The sequence below is a fragment of the Somniosus microcephalus genome, chromosome 29, assembly GCF_052327205.1.
Source record: "Somniosus microcephalus isolate GS21.2 chromosome 29, FLI_Smic_1.0, whole genome shotgun sequence".
NCBI classification, from domain to species: domain Eukaryota; kingdom Metazoa; phylum Chordata; class Chondrichthyes; order Squaliformes; family Somniosidae; genus Somniosus; species Somniosus microcephalus.
The window spans coordinates 27,503,193-27,519,681 of NC_141015.1; the positions used below are offsets into that span (position 1 = coordinate 27,503,193).

General features: G+C 41.7%; 1 protein-coding gene across 7 annotated transcripts in view; it reads right to left on the reverse strand.

Annotated features, from left to right (window-relative positions):
- The window catches only part of LOC147098590 (adenosine kinase-like), a 256,526-nt gene that overhangs the window by 125,084 nt on the left and 114,953 nt on the right, over nucleotides 1-16,489 (reverse strand). For 5 of the 7 annotated variants that reach the window (XR_015074198.1, XM_085970459.1, XM_085970461.1 and 2 more), the window contains exons 5-6: nucleotides 9,042-9,247; nucleotides 942-1,050 (exon numbers count right to left, since the gene is read on the reverse strand). Coding sequence is in view for 6 of the 7 variants with exons in the window: in XM_085970459.1 (XP_085826585.1) it covers nucleotides 942-1,050; nucleotides 9,042-9,247 (315 nt within the window). In the remaining variant the exon portion in view is untranslated. The remainder of the gene's footprint in view (nucleotides 1-941; nucleotides 1,051-9,041; nucleotides 9,248-16,489) is intronic. The other 2 variants (XM_085970460.1, XM_085970455.1) reach the window with 1 other exon arrangement.

The following is a 16,489-nucleotide window of genomic DNA, read 5'->3' on the forward strand; positions in this document are numbered from 1 at the left end:
GTCCATTTCTGGTTCCCTCGCATGGTGGGTGATAGAGGCTTTGGAAAAGGTTCAAATGGGGCCACAAACAAGAACAATAGCCATTTTAAAAGACCTGGCTTACCCAGATAGGCTGTGTCTTTTTACTTCAAAGATGCATAGACTCTGAGGTGATCCAATAGACATATTTAACGTAATGAAGGGACTAGGCGGTGTTCACATTGACAGATCATATCAATTGAATAGGTCAGGGAGGACTGGGGTCCTGCATATAAGTTACGCAAGGGCAGAACTAAGTTAGATGTGTCTGGAGGTTCTTCTTTTCCCAGAGGATAGTCGACTGCGGGAACAAGTTGCCAGCTTGTGCGGCGTGTGCTAATTTGCTGCATACCTTCAAAAGACAGCTGGAGCAGTTCCTAGTTGTGGCAGATATCACCGCACATGAAAGGTAGGTGGAATCTCAAGCAATATACATCATGGTCAATATGATCTCCTGGACGAGGTTTGATCACATAAGGAGGGTCAGACAGGAATTTTCCAGATTTTTTTCCTCCTAAATTGACCATGGCTTTTCAAAATCTGTTTTTTTGCCTCTCCCAGGAGATGACATAGCTGCTGGTGGGCGTTGTGAAACATGATGCTGAAGAGGCATCACGACTGTGTGGGGCAGGCTCGACGGACCAGTTGGTCTTTTCCTGTCCCTCATTTTCGTATGTTCACATGCAACTGCTTTGGTATCAAGGAACCTTAGCTAAACAGCTATGTTCCTTATTTAGCTGTTGTAAGCACTGACTGAAGATGTTGAGCACTTGTACTTTCCATTGCTTGATGTCAGTTAACAGTGAAATTCAGATACATGGGATAAAAATAGGTCAGGTGAAGTGTGCCATTTTAATTAAAGAATGTCCATCTTTTGAGATAGAAACTTCTGATGACAATTGATGCATGAAAAGCATACTTACTGCAATATAATACACTTTGGCCTTTTCCACCAACTGCCAGTTTTCCTTCTGGTCCAGATGCTTCTCCTTTTTGTAACAATTTGCAGCTGCTAGGTTAGCGACAAGAGACCTAAAATAGCCGAATGAAGTTAGTTAGCTAATTGCTTGTCATACTATAAATAGAATGAAACCAGGAAGCCGACAACCTTTCAAAACATGTTATCCCTTCTACAGAACATGGGGTTGCAATATCCAGTAACTTAAGCAACATTTTATTTAACTGAGATGCAATAGTACAGATAATTGTTGACTGATTTCCAGTGATCTTTAATTCTGCCCAAAGATGTAAGTAACAGCTTATACAGCAGTTTGCTCAGCTGACACAAAGGACTGACTTAATGAGGATACTCAGCGGCAGACTGGTTCCCCTGAAAGAGCATGGGATTCCCACAGAAAAGGAAGGGAGGGGGGGCACCAACACAGCACTATGGAATAATTCATAGGGCACTTGGGAAATCTTCCAATTTATATATGGACAGTCTGCCTCTGAGGATACTAGTTTTGTTATACATGTTCTGATGGATATTGAATGGAATACTTTGAGTATTCTAATTTATTCAAATTATATGTTTGTATACTTTCAGCAAGTTGCTGTGGTCTAGAAATAATGTACCGGATTCATTAAGCGTCTTTAGTAAATTTTAAATTTACTCCCTCCTTCCCGAGTGTAATAACTCTCACTATGAAATGGTTCCGGTGATACTAGCAGTCTCTAGTACTTTGTACAAGCACCTAGCCAATGAGTGACACCAGGTTATGTTGATTATGGGGAGCAACAGCGCTGAATTCCATTACTTCCTTCCCGGTTTCCCATGTATATGCACTTTCTACCATGGTCACAGACAGTGATTAGGACTAGGCACCTTGACTGATTTCACCCTTAATAATCCCAGGAGAATAAAGCCAATTGCTGCTGCTCTAGCTGAGATCAGCAAACTCAGCACAGACCACGGATGGATTCTGGAATTTGAAATCTTTCTGAGCAGGATGACTTAGTGTACACCCCATGGTGTTTCTAGTCACTGAACCAACCAGGTAAGTTTCCAAACAATTTTCTTTTCATTTTGCTAATGATTTCAATAATTTTCCCAAATGTTCGTTTTTCTCCGAATCCACATTCACCTCCGTGGAAGTGTTATGGATTAATTGCAAACTTTCTTAAAAAGCATTTTGTCAGATGCTAAGAATGCTGAAACCTAATTATACGTAGCACTCAGTAATTTTACAAACATTTGTTAAAAATCTTCAATATTTACCTCAGAAAAGAAAACATACAGATGGCTTAAATACCTTCTGGTACTTCCAAATCGATTTAATGTTGTACTCCAATTACTCAACAAAAGAACACTGACCAGCAGAGATAGATCAACATTTTAAGCTGTGATTACAGACAAAACTATTTCCACTACAATGTGAGAGGAAAAAAAAGATAAGATTAACATTGTAATCCTTTAATTTGCCACTTTCTCTTACATTGTACTCCTAATAGCAAGCAAAGCCACGAGGATGGCGACTGGCAAGTTTCTTATTCTTGCTGTCTCTAAAAAGAATCTATCCAGCCCACCCCTCCGCAACATCCCTTTGCGGTTCTACACAATAAATCATTACCACTCCAAGGTATTTTCGGCCCTCAAAGGGTTGATAACCAGAGGGCACAGATTTAAGCCGATTGGCAAAATAATGAGAGGCACCGTGAGGAAAAGTTTTTTTTAAACACAATGAGTAGTTAGGATTTGGAATGCACTGCCCGATAGGGGGGTGGAAACAAATTCAATAGTAGCTTTCAAAAGGGAATTGGATAAATACTTGGAGGAAAAAAAAATGCAGTGATATGGGGAAAAAGCAGGGGAGTGGAACTAACCGGATTGCTCTTCGAAAGAGCCGGTGCAGACTCGATGGACCAAATGGCCCCCTTCTGTGCTGTACTATTCTATGATTCTATGTACAGGGAACTGGGACTCTACCCATCAGAGTAAGGAATTGGAAAAGGTCTGAAAGTGGTGTATTCCAAAGGTCATTGCTGGGTCCACTTTTGATCCCTAATTTAGGAATACAGACAGGTTAGAGGAATGGGCAGACAGAGAAGCTAAGGGGAGATTTTTTTTATTTTTTTTATACAGAGGTTTTAAAACAATGAGTGGATTGGATAGAATGAACAGGGAAAGACTATTTCCTCTGGTTGGAAAGTCAGTGCCATATGGGTTATCAATTTGAAACGGTTACTATCAGAGTACAGAGAGGAGTTAAGAGAAATTTCTTTACACTGCAGATTTTTGGACCATGGAATGTTTTGTCATGGGGAGTGGTTGTTGGCAGAGATCACTGTATTTGTTAAGAGAAAACTAGATAAATATTTGAGGCAGAGAAAAGATACAGGGCTATGAGGAGATAGCAGGCCAGCAGAATTAGTTTTGGATTGCTCTAGCAAAGAACCAGAACAGACACAATGGGCTGAATTGCCTCCTCGTGTGCAATAAACTTTTATGGTTCTGTGAGAGCAATCTAAGATAGGAGAGCCAAGATAATCTAAGAGGTTAGAAAAAGATCAAGAACGAGAATCAATGATTAAAATATAAAATCATGTACAGGAAACTCTCGTTTAAACGGCACCTAAATATCCGGAATTCTATATTAACCGGCAAAATTCATACTCCGAAAACAACACCTCAATAACCGGAAATGTTGCTGAGTCCGAGTCTCCTGCAGTGGCCGAGTTAGTCAGTGGAGGTAGTTCTCCAAACTGCCACTACTCGGCTTCTTGGCGCTGTCAGAAGTCTGAACACCTCAATAACAGGAGTCTGACTCTCCCGCACTGCCGGTAGTCTCTTCCGATCCACCATTTTTCTGTGTGTCTCTCCATCTTTATCGTGAATTATCTCCCCCATCTTGCATTATGGGATTCTGTAGGTGAGTACCCAATTACTGTATACTGCACATTTCTTGATTTTTAAATTTTTGTTTGTTAAAAATAGCCTCGGTAGGTAACCCTCTCCGTCATCCAGAATTTTTAATCAACCGTCACCATCCCAGTCCCGTCGGTGCCGGATACCAAGAGTTTCCTGTACTCAGAATTATTCTCTCAGTTCCTATTCCAACAAGGAAGAAAGCAGTACTTGACCTGATCCTCCATAATGAAACAGAGCAAGCAGGTAACCTAAAAAGCAGGTGCCCATTTGGGAAACAGGGACCACAATGTAATTTGCTTCTGAGCATGACTGGAAAAAAAACTTCATTGCAAGATCAAATGGGAGGAAAAATTAGTTAGAGTTATACATATGGTTAGAGTTAAGAAATAATAGAGGTACCATTACACTATTAGCTGTATTCTATAGGCCGCCAACTAGTGGGAAGAATATAGAGGAGCAAATCTGCAGGGAAATTACTGAGAGGTGCAAGAACTATAGAGTAGTGATAATGGAGGACTTCAACTATCCTAATATAGACTGGGATAGTATTGGTGTAAAGGGCAGAGAGGGGGAAGAATTTCTGAAGTGTGTTCAGGAGAACTTTCTTGATCAGTATATTTCCAGCCCAACGAGGAACGAGGCATTGCTGGATCTGGTTCTGGGGAATGAGGTGGGGCCAATTAGGGACCAAAAAGGAGACCTATGCATGGAGGCAGACTGCATGGCTGAGGTACTAAATGAGTACTTTGCATCTGTCTTCACCAAGGAAGAAGATGCAGCCAAAGTCATAGTGAAAGAGAAGGTAGTGGAGATACTGGATGGGATAAAAATTGATAACGAGGAGGTACTAGAAAGGCTGGCTGTACTTGAAGTAGATAAGTCACCAGGACTAGATGGGATGCATCCTAGGATGCTGAGGGAAGTTAAGGTGGAAATCGCAGAGGTACTGGCCATAATCTTCCAATCCTCCTTAGATACAGGGGTGGTGCCAGAAGACTGGAGAATTGCAAATGTTACACCCTTGTTCAAAAAAGGGTGTAAGGATAAACCCAGCAACTACAGGCCAGTCAGTTTAACCTCGGTAGTGGGGAAGCTTTTAGAAACGATAATCAGGGACAAAATTAACAATCACTTGGACAAGTGTGGATTAATTAAGGAAAGCCAGCACAGATGTGTTAAAGGCAAATCATGTTTAACTAACTTGATCGAGTTTTCTGATGAAGTAACAGAGAGGGTTGATGAGGGCAATGCGGTTGACGTGGTGTACATGGACTTCCAAAAAATGTTTGATAAAGTGCCACATAATAGGCTTGCCAGCAAAGTTAAAGCCCGTGGAATAAAAGGCCCATGGAATAAAAGGGACAGTGGCAGCAGGATACGGAATTGGCTAAGTGACAGGACACAGAGAGTAGTGGTGAACGGTTGTTTTTCGGACTGGAAGAAGGTATACAGTGGTGTTCGCCAGGGGTCAGTACTAGGACCACTGCTTTTCTTGATATCTATTAATGACTTGGACTTGGGTACAATTTCAAAATTTGCAAATGACATGGGCGGATACGTGGCAGATGAAATTTAATTAAACGCAGAAAAGTGCGAAGTGATACATTTTGTTAGAAAGAACGAGGAGAGGCAATACAGGTACACTATCCCTTATCCGAAAGCCTTGGGACCAGCTGAGTTTAGGTTTTCGGAATTTTTCGGATTTCAGAAGGTATTATTATAAGACTGGGAAATTTGTATTTAATATAAATTGTAAAAGTTCAGGCTACCTCTTACGACTGTTCCGTGTCTCATTCCCCTTCCTGCTTCTCTGGAAAGCCGGATATCGGCTGACTCCTACTAAGCTGGCCCGCAAATCAGGTCGGGGGGGGGGGAGAAAAGAATATCGGACGGGCCGCGGTTCAGGTCGGGGGGGGGGGGGGGGGTCGGTGTCGGGGGGGGGGGGGGGGTCGGGGGAGGAGAAAAGAATATCGGACGGGCCGCGGTTCGGGTCGGGTCGGAGAGAGAAAAGAATATCGGACAGGCCGCTGCAGCTATCGGACGGGCCGCTGTATTGTTGGGTTCACTCTCCTGGTACCTCCTTCACACTGCCTGGCTCGGCCTGCAATCTCCTACCCAGGAGGGAACTCTGTGACCCTCTGCCCTGCTCAGCGTAAGTCGTGCGCCACTCTGGTCATGTCGTGCGCACGACTTACGCTGAACAAAAAAACTTGCGGTTTTTAGAGGTTTTCGGAAGTTCGGATAAAGGATATTCTACCTGTATAAACTAATGGGTACAATTCTAAAGGGAGTGCATGAACAGAGACACCTGAGGTATATGTGCTCAAATCATTAAAGGTGGCAGGACAGGTTGAGAAAGTGGTTAAAAAAGCATATGGGATCCTGGGCTTCATAAACAAAGGCATAGAGTACAAAAGCAAGGAAGTTATGATGAACCTGTATAAAACACTGGTTCGGCCTCAACTGGAGTATTGTGTCCAGTTCTGGGCACCGCACTTTTAGGAAGGAAGTGAAGGCCTTAGAGAGGGTGCAGAAAAGATTTACGAGAATGGTTCCAGGGATGCGGAACTTCAGTTACGTGGATAGACTGGAGAAGCTGGGGTTGTTACCCTTGGAGCAGAGAAGGTTGAGAGGAGATCAGATAGAGGTGTTCAAAATCATGATGGTCTAGACAGAGTAGATAGAGAGAAACTGATCCCATTGGCAGAAGGGTCGAGAACCAGAGGACACAGATTGGCAGATGAACCAAAGGCGACAGGAGGGAAAACTTTTTTACGCAGCAAGTGGTTAGGATCTGGAATGCACTGCCTGAAAGGGTGGTGGAGGCAGACTCAATCGTGGCTTTCAAAAGGGAATTGGATAAGTACCTGAAGGAATTTTTTTTTTACAGGGCTGTGGGTAAAGGGCAGGGGAGTGGGACTAGCTGAGGTGCTCGACATGCTGAATTGCCTCCTTCTGTGCTATAACCATTCGATGATTCTATACAGTCATAGATCAGCAATGGGAAGTATTTAAACAAAAGATAGCATGGTATAAATCAAGTACATTCCAGTAAGGATTGATCAGACTGTATTGAAAGACTGGAGTTCTTTCAATGAATTAGGTGATTAAATCAAATTTGGAACAAAAAAAAAAATCCTTTACATGGCAGATAATGAAAATGAAAGCTAGAACAAATAGAAAAGAAAGCGCTGATTATTATGCCAAGAACTGCAGGGTGAGAAATGTAACTCCGTCTTCAAAAAAAGGACACGGATAAGCTAGGAAATTATAGCCCAATTAGTCTTCGACAGTACTACAGTCTGCAACAAGGGATGAAGTTACAAGCCATGTAGAGAAACACAAGCTAATCAATGAAGTCAGCACGGATTTCTAAAGTGCTGGCTGTACTTGACTAATCATAGAATTCTTTGAAGAAATAACAGTTAATTAATGAAGGAAATGTTGTGTAGTGGTTTATATGGATTTGATCACATACCACACAAGAGACTTCTAGCAAAGACAATGGCACAATGAATTAAAGGGAATATGCCACAAGTGCAGAGAAGTAGTTGGTGAGCAGAAAACAAAGCATAAAGGGGAGTTTCTCAGACTGGAAATATGTTGTGTGTGTTTTCGGGGTCTATGTTGGGGCTGCTGATATTACTACCATATATACTTAATGATCTGAACAATATCAAAATTTGCTGATGACACCAAATTAAGAGGTAAAGCAAATTGTGATGAGGACTATGAAAGGCTGCAGGAGGACAAAGATGAACTAGCAGAATGGACAGAAAGATGTCAGATGCAGTTTACGGTAGAGAAAGTGATACATTTTGGAAGTAAAAATAGGGAAAAGAACTGCACCTTAAATGATAAGATTTTAAATGGAGTAGAGGAGCAGAAAGGCCTTGGTGTGTGGACACATGAGTAATTAAAGGTTGCACAAGTAGATAAGGCTATAAAAAGTCAACTGGAATCCTTGGTACTGTGTTTGGAAGCACACAAAAGCAAGGACCCAATGGGGTATTGTGCATGGCTCGAAGCATCCTATTTTAGGAAGGATATACGTAAAAGAAATGGAAAAGTTGCAGCATAGATCAACTAGGATGTTATCAGAAATGAGAGATATGAAGAAAGGCTTCAGAAGCTTGGGCTTTTTCCCCTAGAGCAGAGAAGGCTGAGGCGTGACTTGATAAACCAAAGTTTTCAAGAGTTACAATTGGATTAATAGTAATAGATTGCTTCCTTTGGTCAGTGTGATAGTAACAAAGGGCACACAAAAGATGGAAGAGGAAGTTAGAAAAAGCTTCTTTGCACAGGCAATTAGAATGCATCATTTTCTGGCACAAGCCATTGTTGAAGCAGAAATCCTAAGTATTTAAAAAAAAAGAGAATTTGACAGTTGCCAAGAGGAATGTTAAAGAATACAGGGAGTAAGTAGGAGAGTGGAATTAAGACTGGGTGAGTAAAAAAAACACTGGCAGGCTTTATGGGTTTGTTTGGTTCGTTTCTGTGTCATTATATTCTATGATGAGTATAGAGTTTCAAATTTCATTTCCTTTCATAGTCAGTGAAATGAACAAACTACATAGAATAATAGAATGATGCAGCACAGGAGGCGGCAATTAGGCCCACCGTGCCAACTCTTTGAAAGAGCTATACTGGAATCTAACTTGCATTTGATTTTTTTTAAATTTGCATTTTTTATAGCACCTTTCACGACCACCGGACGTCTCAAAGCGCTTTACAGCCAATTAAGTACTTTTTTTTTTGAAGTGTAGTCACTGTTGTAATGTGGGAAATATGGCAGCCAATTTGCACACAGCAAGCTCCCACAAACAGTAATGTGATAATGACCAGATAATCTGTATTTGTTATGTTGATTGAGGGATATTGGCCAGGACACCGGGGATAACTCCCCTGCTCTTCTTTGAAATAGTGCCATGGCATCTTTTACGTCCACTTGAGAGCAGACACCTCATCCGAAAGACGGCACACCCGACAGTTCAGCACTCCCTCAGCACTGCACTGAACTGTCAGCCTAGATTTTTGTGCTCAAGTCCCTGGAGTGGGACTTGAACCCACAACCTTCTGACTCAGGGGAGAAAGTGCTACCCACTGAGCCACAGCTGACTCTTATTATTTATTTAATAAAAAACAGTATTCTAACCTTGAACTAAGTTTCTTGAAAAGAGTCGCTGACCTGTTGTCACCAGTGATGCAGGCAGCACAGGTGCCCGTTGGCTGTTCACTTTGCTCATAATAATGAGCATCAACATGGGCTTCTTCAGCTTTCTTCTTCAAGATTTCACCAAATTTATCTCTTCCAATGCACCCAAAGAAAGTTGCTACCTTATGAGGTTGCTGAATCATCCACTGCAATAAAAAAGAGCAAAATTTGTCTAAAATTCTGTTTCAAAGTACAACACCTGATTCAAGACAGTCCGTAAACATGCCGTCACCAAACAGTCCGTGTCCATCTTTCCCGCAACTCCGATTGTATCTCTCCAATCAGGTTTCCATCCCTACCACAATACCGAAGCGGCCCGAATCAAAGTTACAAATTACATCCTCTGTGATTGTGACCGTGGTGCATTATCTTTTCACACCCTCTTTGCAGTTTTTATAGTGGTTGACCACACCATGCTCTTCCAACATCTCTCTTCCGTTGTCCAGCTTAGTTGTACTACCCTCACTTGGTTCCACTCTTACCTATTTAATCACTGCCAGACTATTTCCAGCAAAGGCTTCTCTTCCCACTCCTGCACTATTGCCTTCGGAGACCCCCAAGGTTCTATCCTTGGCCCCTCCTTCCCTTCATCTACATGCTGTCCCTTCACGATATGATACAAAAAAAACAAGGTCAGTTTTCGCATGTACACTGAGGACACCCAGCTCTACCTCTCCAGAATCCTCTCTCGAACCCTGCACTACCGTTGTTGTCAGACTGCTTTGTCTGACATGCCATCTTGGAATAGCCGCAATTTCCTTTAGTTAAATAGTGGGAAGACAAAAGCCATTATTTCCAGCTCCACCCCCTCCCACAAAATCCGTACCTTTGCCAGGTTTCATTCCCCTCCCTGGCCACTGTCTCAAGCTGAACCAGATTGCTCGAAACCTCTGCATCCTATTCAACCCTGAGCCAAGTTTCCAACCCTGCACATTCTCCATCACAAAGACTGCATACTTCCACCTCTGTAACATCGCCCGATACCGTCCTTGTCTCAGCCCATCTGCCACTGAAACCTTCATCCATACCTTTGACACTTCTAAACTCAACTATTCTAATGCTCTCCTGGCCAGCCTCCGATCTTAACCCCTCCATAAACTTTAGCTCATCCAAAACTCTGCTGCCCATATCCTAACCCACACAAGGTTCCACTCACTCATCACCCCCATCTTCGCTGTCCTGCACTGGCTCCTGGTCCTCAAACACCTAAAATTTAAAAATGTTCATACTCGTGTTTAAATCCCATCATAGTCTAGCTCCTCCCTATCTCTGCAACCTCCTCCCAACCTCCCCCCACTTCTCTCGGACTCTAACCTCTTGTGAATCCACCCCCTCTCTTCGCTCAAACACTGACACCGTTCCTTTAGCCGTCTAGGCATATGCTCTGGAATTCCTTCCCTACGGCCCTTTGCCTTTCACTTCCCCCTCCTTCTTTACAATACTCCTTATAACCCACCTCTTCGACCGATCTTTTGGTCACCCATCCTAATATCTCCTTCATTGGTTTGGCATTAATTTTTCCTTACGCCTATGAAGTGCCTTTTATTTCTACGTTAAAGGTGGTATAAAATGCAAGTAGTTGTTGATGACAGTAAAATGCATTGGCTGTCAAAGGGGTCAGGGTTAGTAACTGTCTTTTTTGCAAGGCCTAATCTCTGCCAAAACTAGTCAAATACCATGAAAAGCAATACTATACTTTCTTAAGTATCTTGGTAACTTTTACACACAGTCCTCCAAAATCCTGACTATCAGTGAAGACTATTAAATCCTGAAACTGCTCTAAATCTTTTTTATAAGCTAAACTATTAACAACCTAACAGGCTATATTTTCCATGCTTGGTACTTCGAGTTCAGGACCTGTGTGCTTGTTTGAAATGAGTACAGCCAATCATACGAATCTTCCAGACCAGCTGTAATTAGATATGCAAAGAGAACTTGTAGCCTGAATCAGTTTTGGCAGTCTTTCCAAAGGTTATGTTGACCAATAGAAGTACCTAGCAAAGCAAACACAGAGGTAGAAACGTTATTGGCAACTGTGTGACCTTGACTCACTGGTAGAGTCATCCTAATGGTGCAGGCTGGCTGCTGGTGTCCTTGCAGCAAATGGCTGCACGCTGGCTCAGAGCCTGCAGAGCAGTTGTCCGCAGTCTTTGCCAAGTAGGTACAATACGACCTGCAGATACAGATCATGGCACTGACAGATGCACAGTACAACTCTGGATCAGCTGATCTCCCTGGCATGCCTTCTTTTATCTTGTACCACTTCAATCACTAAATGCTGTTCTTGCGTCACTTTAGGAACAACACCCATCATTAATTTTAACTTGAATTGCCAACCAACACGGAACTCTAGAGTTTGTAGTTGGATAGCTTGCAGTGAAAGTTGGTACTGCAAGAGCCCCCTTTCATATCCACTTCTCTTTTTGACTTGCCTGTTCTTCCATACTCTTGTAAATAGTATTGTTGGCTTTCTGGCAACTTTACAGACAATATTCAGTTGTTTTGTTTCCATATAAATATTCCCTTTATGTTTGAATGCCAAAAAAACCAAAATATTAAAAAACAGCAAGGGGAAAAATTAAAATCGGACATAAAAATCTTTGCTCATTTGCAAACTCCTTTTTGCTTACTTCACCAACAGGAAATTGTACTCTGGCTTCTAATCACAGCTATCATATTAATATGAAGCTTTTACACTTCAAGACTTCCCAGCCCTTGCACACACATTCCACGCCAGCAGGACCAAGCCCACTGCTGTGAAAATATTGCTGAAAAGGCAACATGTAATTATTTGTTTGCAAGAAACTCGCCAAATACTTGAGGATATGAAGTAATTTGGCTCTACTTAAACAATCCCTTCATGTTCTGATGCGAAGCAAAAAAATAGAAAACAAAAACCAGCTCGAAAAAGCCACTGGGGGAAGAAAAGGGATTTTTTTAAAAATACAGACTAAAAAGTCTCTGAACCTTTAAGAACTCCTTTGAGCATGGGGCTTATTGCCCACTTCACAGATGGGAAATTGCACACAGGGCTATTAACATACATTATCATAGTAAAATAAAGCATTTGTACTTTGAGATTTCCCAGCTGTTGCAGACACAATCTAGAGGTAATAAAGTGTAAGTATGGCAGGACAGAGCTAGTCATAAAAGTACTGTAGGTTCTTTTTTTGAAAGCCTGGGAATGAGTGTATTTTAGTTGCCAATGAGTATAGGACACAAATTGTTATTCCATAGTGGGAGGATGAAGGTACTGTCGTGATTTTTCTTTTACATTGTAAACTGAGATAAGGCTTATTAGAAATGTAAGTATTTATCATTTTAATTTAAAAGAACATTGAGGAATTTGGTGCAAATATAGTAACTTATGGAATACCTTGTCACAACTTCTTAGTGTCTCTTGTTTCAAGATGCCCACCAGAACTATAACATAGTCAAGATGCCCACCAGAACTATAACATAGGTGAGAACCTCAAAAAGACCAAACGTCAGTCTGAAAGATGCTCGCTAAGGCAACTGACTCAATCACATCAGAATCAATCACGTTATGTAACATATTCAAACATTTTTATATATAAAATATAAATGAGCTTCTTTCCCTAATTCTGGTGCATCCTTCCCTCATCACCTACCCTGACCATTTTCTTTCCTTCACTGCCATTTCTGAAGACCTTGGCACAACTGCTAAATTACTTTTGATGTGAAGTCACTTGTTACATAGATAAATATACCAACCAATTTACACACAGGATCCCACAAATGAGATGAATAACCTGTTCATTTGTTTTTAGTGGTGTCTGTTGAGGGAGAAGTGTTGGCTAAGACACCAGAAGAAAAAGAAACCACTCTTTGAAAAAGAGTGGAGTTTAAGTTCACCTGAAGCACAGGAACAGGCAGGTGGGACACAGGTTTAACATCTCGTCTGAAAAACACCACTTCTGACACTGAAGCACTCCCTCAGTACTGCACTGAAGTGTCAGCCGAAATTATGTTCTCAAGTCCTAAAGGTGAGGTTTGAAGCCACAACCTACCAACTGAACCAAGCTGAGCCTGTTTTTGGAAGTTGAACTAGCAACATTTTTGCCATTTTCTTGACAGGACAAGGGATCAATAAAACAAAGGAAATGCAATTTACAAGGATAACCAGACCAACCAAATTTGTGGAAAGAGTGACACGTCTGCAACAAAAGACCATTTCACAAGACCATCAAGATTCGAGGAGCGACTATTTTCAAAAAAAGTGATTTGGCATTTCTTAACCATAAACGTAGCCCTATATTAGACACCAAAGACTTAATTGCATTGCAGATTTTTGGAAAATCAGTTACAAAAGGAGATTTTTGAAGTTGTGAGATGGATTTAGAGCATAGCACTTTATCATAATGACAGAGTTTTGTGTTCACAAATCCATCAACGAAATTAAAACAGATAATATAGGCTCTTGTAAAAGTGATTTTTGTTAATCTGTATGATGGAAATCAAAAACACAAAACAGATTTTTATTTTTCAAGAATCTGGGGAAAAGGATAAGCTGTTTTCAAATACAACATCTGGACGACATCTACCATCACTGCAATTTCATGCACAGTTAGTAATGAGGCAGATATGTGCTCCTTTCCATAAGGGTTGCACATATGGTTGATACTGCTGCTCTAAGAAGTTAATTCCAGATTATGATCCACAACTGTTTCAGTTTGTATGGTATCTTGGATAGATGTGTGCTGATGGCTGTCTGCCATCTATGCCTCCTGTTCCATTAGTGCAACACATTATCTATGGATTCATACCAGATCACACACTCTGTGCAGGGCACTAGAGTCAGATTCAGTTACACGGAAGCCAATGGCAACTAACTTCCAAATGTACTGCCTAAGTATTCGGGAATAGATTTGCAAATCTAGAGAGCTCCACTCTTTTTAAGAAAATAATTTATCAGTTAAAAAAAAAAGGCATATGTATTTATGTATATATTTTTTGCATATGCGCCATGATTGCACAAAAGTTTATAGATTATGGGAGAGAAATTCAGTATCGCCCTGTTTGGGATGCAATTATCGACCGGGCGCAAAGTTTAGCGCCTGGCGCCAATTATCGCCTCCGACTGCAAACTTGGCTTCTATCGCCCCTGGAGGTGATTGGAGCACTAAATCAGGTGCTACAGACCACTCTTATGGTGCTAACGCTGAGGAGCGAGGCGCTAACTCAGAGCGCTGGCGAAGCTCATGTGATGTCAGTCAGCAATAAAACACAGACACACTGGTGCCGGCCAGTTCTTAATGGGGAGGGTCGATCTTGCTCTCCATCCACATCCTGCTCATTGCAGCCTTGGGTCTCGGACTGGAGAGACCTGTACATCAATTCTGCTGGAAAGAACAATGGAGAGGCCATGGGAAACAGCTCAGAGTGCAGCCCCCATAATCTCTTCTAAATTGATGCAAGGTCAAATCAAAATGAACCTGCAAAGTGCTGCTCAGTACCCAAAACTCCTTCACACAGCGTTGAATCTCTCCAGCAGTCTCTCTCTCTCTCTCGCTCTGAATGCGTGGTGCAAAAATGTCGCCGACAAAAAAGGCAGGAAGCGGCCGCCTTTAAATAGCGCTCCCGACTGCAAAACGTTCCCCTCAACCTGTCATTGCTCGCGGCAGGCGGCGCCACTCAATATCCGGTCCGGGCGCTACCGGGGCATTGCACGCTCAACTGACGTCACGATCTGCAGGCGCAGGAGATCGTGGCGGTAGTGTTTAGTGCCGCCGCAAAATGTCTGGTCAATTTTGCGAGCGGCGCAAACATCACAGCGCCCGGGCGCTAGTTGCTTTAGGGCACTAACGGGAGGCGCAAAGCAACCAAATTTTTCCCCCTATATACTTCATAAGTGGTACAACGATTAATTAAATTAACCAGTACTATAGTATTATTACTGGAATTATAACTTTATGAACTTCTCTGATGTTGTACAAATACATTTGTCGGTTCCCAAGAGCAATGATTACATAGAATATACAGCATAGAAACAGGCTATTCGGCCCAACTAGTCTGTTGCTTTAGAATCGGTTTCGTTACTTGTGGTGCTCAGGTATGTAAATGCCTTCAACAGTTACCACTTTGCTCAAAGAAAATCTTTGAGCTATTTATATTTTCACTGGTGTAATATAATGCCAGACATTGTGAAAGTAAATGCATTCATAGACAAACACTCCTTTAATTCAACAACCTTTCCATGCACAATTGACTTCATTTAGCTGCTTTTATATTGACCTTTCGTTCCTATAGCTGAAGTTTCCCACAACCAACAGCTGGATGAAGGTAAAGCTCCTAAATTTACTTCAACCATCAGCCAGGGAGACCTATTTTTGACTGGGTCTTAGCACCTGCCTCCAGTGTAACACTGGACACTAAAGTGCTACATGAGTGGCAGCAAGATCTGGGAGCATTTTAAGAGTGCCCCCTGCTGCCATTACAGTTGTGATGACATCACAGGCTTTACGTTAGAAAGGAAGAAAATTGGCAAGAAATACATACCCAAGTATAATTTTAAAAATAACTCAATTCTGTAATTCCTGTAAGGCACACCAGCTCAAAGGTTTTACTGTAAATGTGACAGTCTCAATTAATGCATCTGTGTATTAACCAATCACAGAAAAGATATGGATCTCACCCCGAACAATGTGGCAATCCCTCAATACTGCACTAAAGTATCAGCCTAGATTTCTCAAGCACTGATGCAGAACTTGATCCCAAAGCTTTCTGACCCAGAGGAGGAAGTGGTACCAAACGAGTGAAGCTGAGCAGTGTTGAAGGAATTCATGGAGATAACAATGGGCTTGAACATCCCAACTTCCAACAAACAAGGATGCAGGCAGGTTTGGCAGATCATTTAAAATATTCAGCATTTAAAGTCAGCAACTCCAAAAACTAGAATTACATTTGCAGCTCATTTTCAAAAATTCATTCAATGCTCAAAAAATGGTTTCTTAACTTTTATTTTTTCATTTTGAAAGAACCTTGCAATTGTAAAATTCTACTTTGCATCATTCAGTTGTTATTGGAGAGAATGCCTACAACAGATCTGCAATTAACTTACAATGCAGTACACAGAGCCACAAAGTCTTCTAACAGAGATCCACCTTTCCACATTATAAAGTAACAGAGGCATCTATTAGTAAGTTGCTGCTTGACTCAACAACAATTTGCACTTACATTGCATCTTTAGTGTACAAAATGTAGCAAGGCACTGTCGCAGAGGTGTAATCAGACAAAACTGGATGCTGAAACAAGGAAGATATTGGATGAGGTGACCAAAAGATTGGACAAAAAGTGTTGGAATTTAAGGCGGCGACTGGTGCACAAGGACAACCAGGTCTTGTTGCACTTCCCCTTTTCCCAATCTA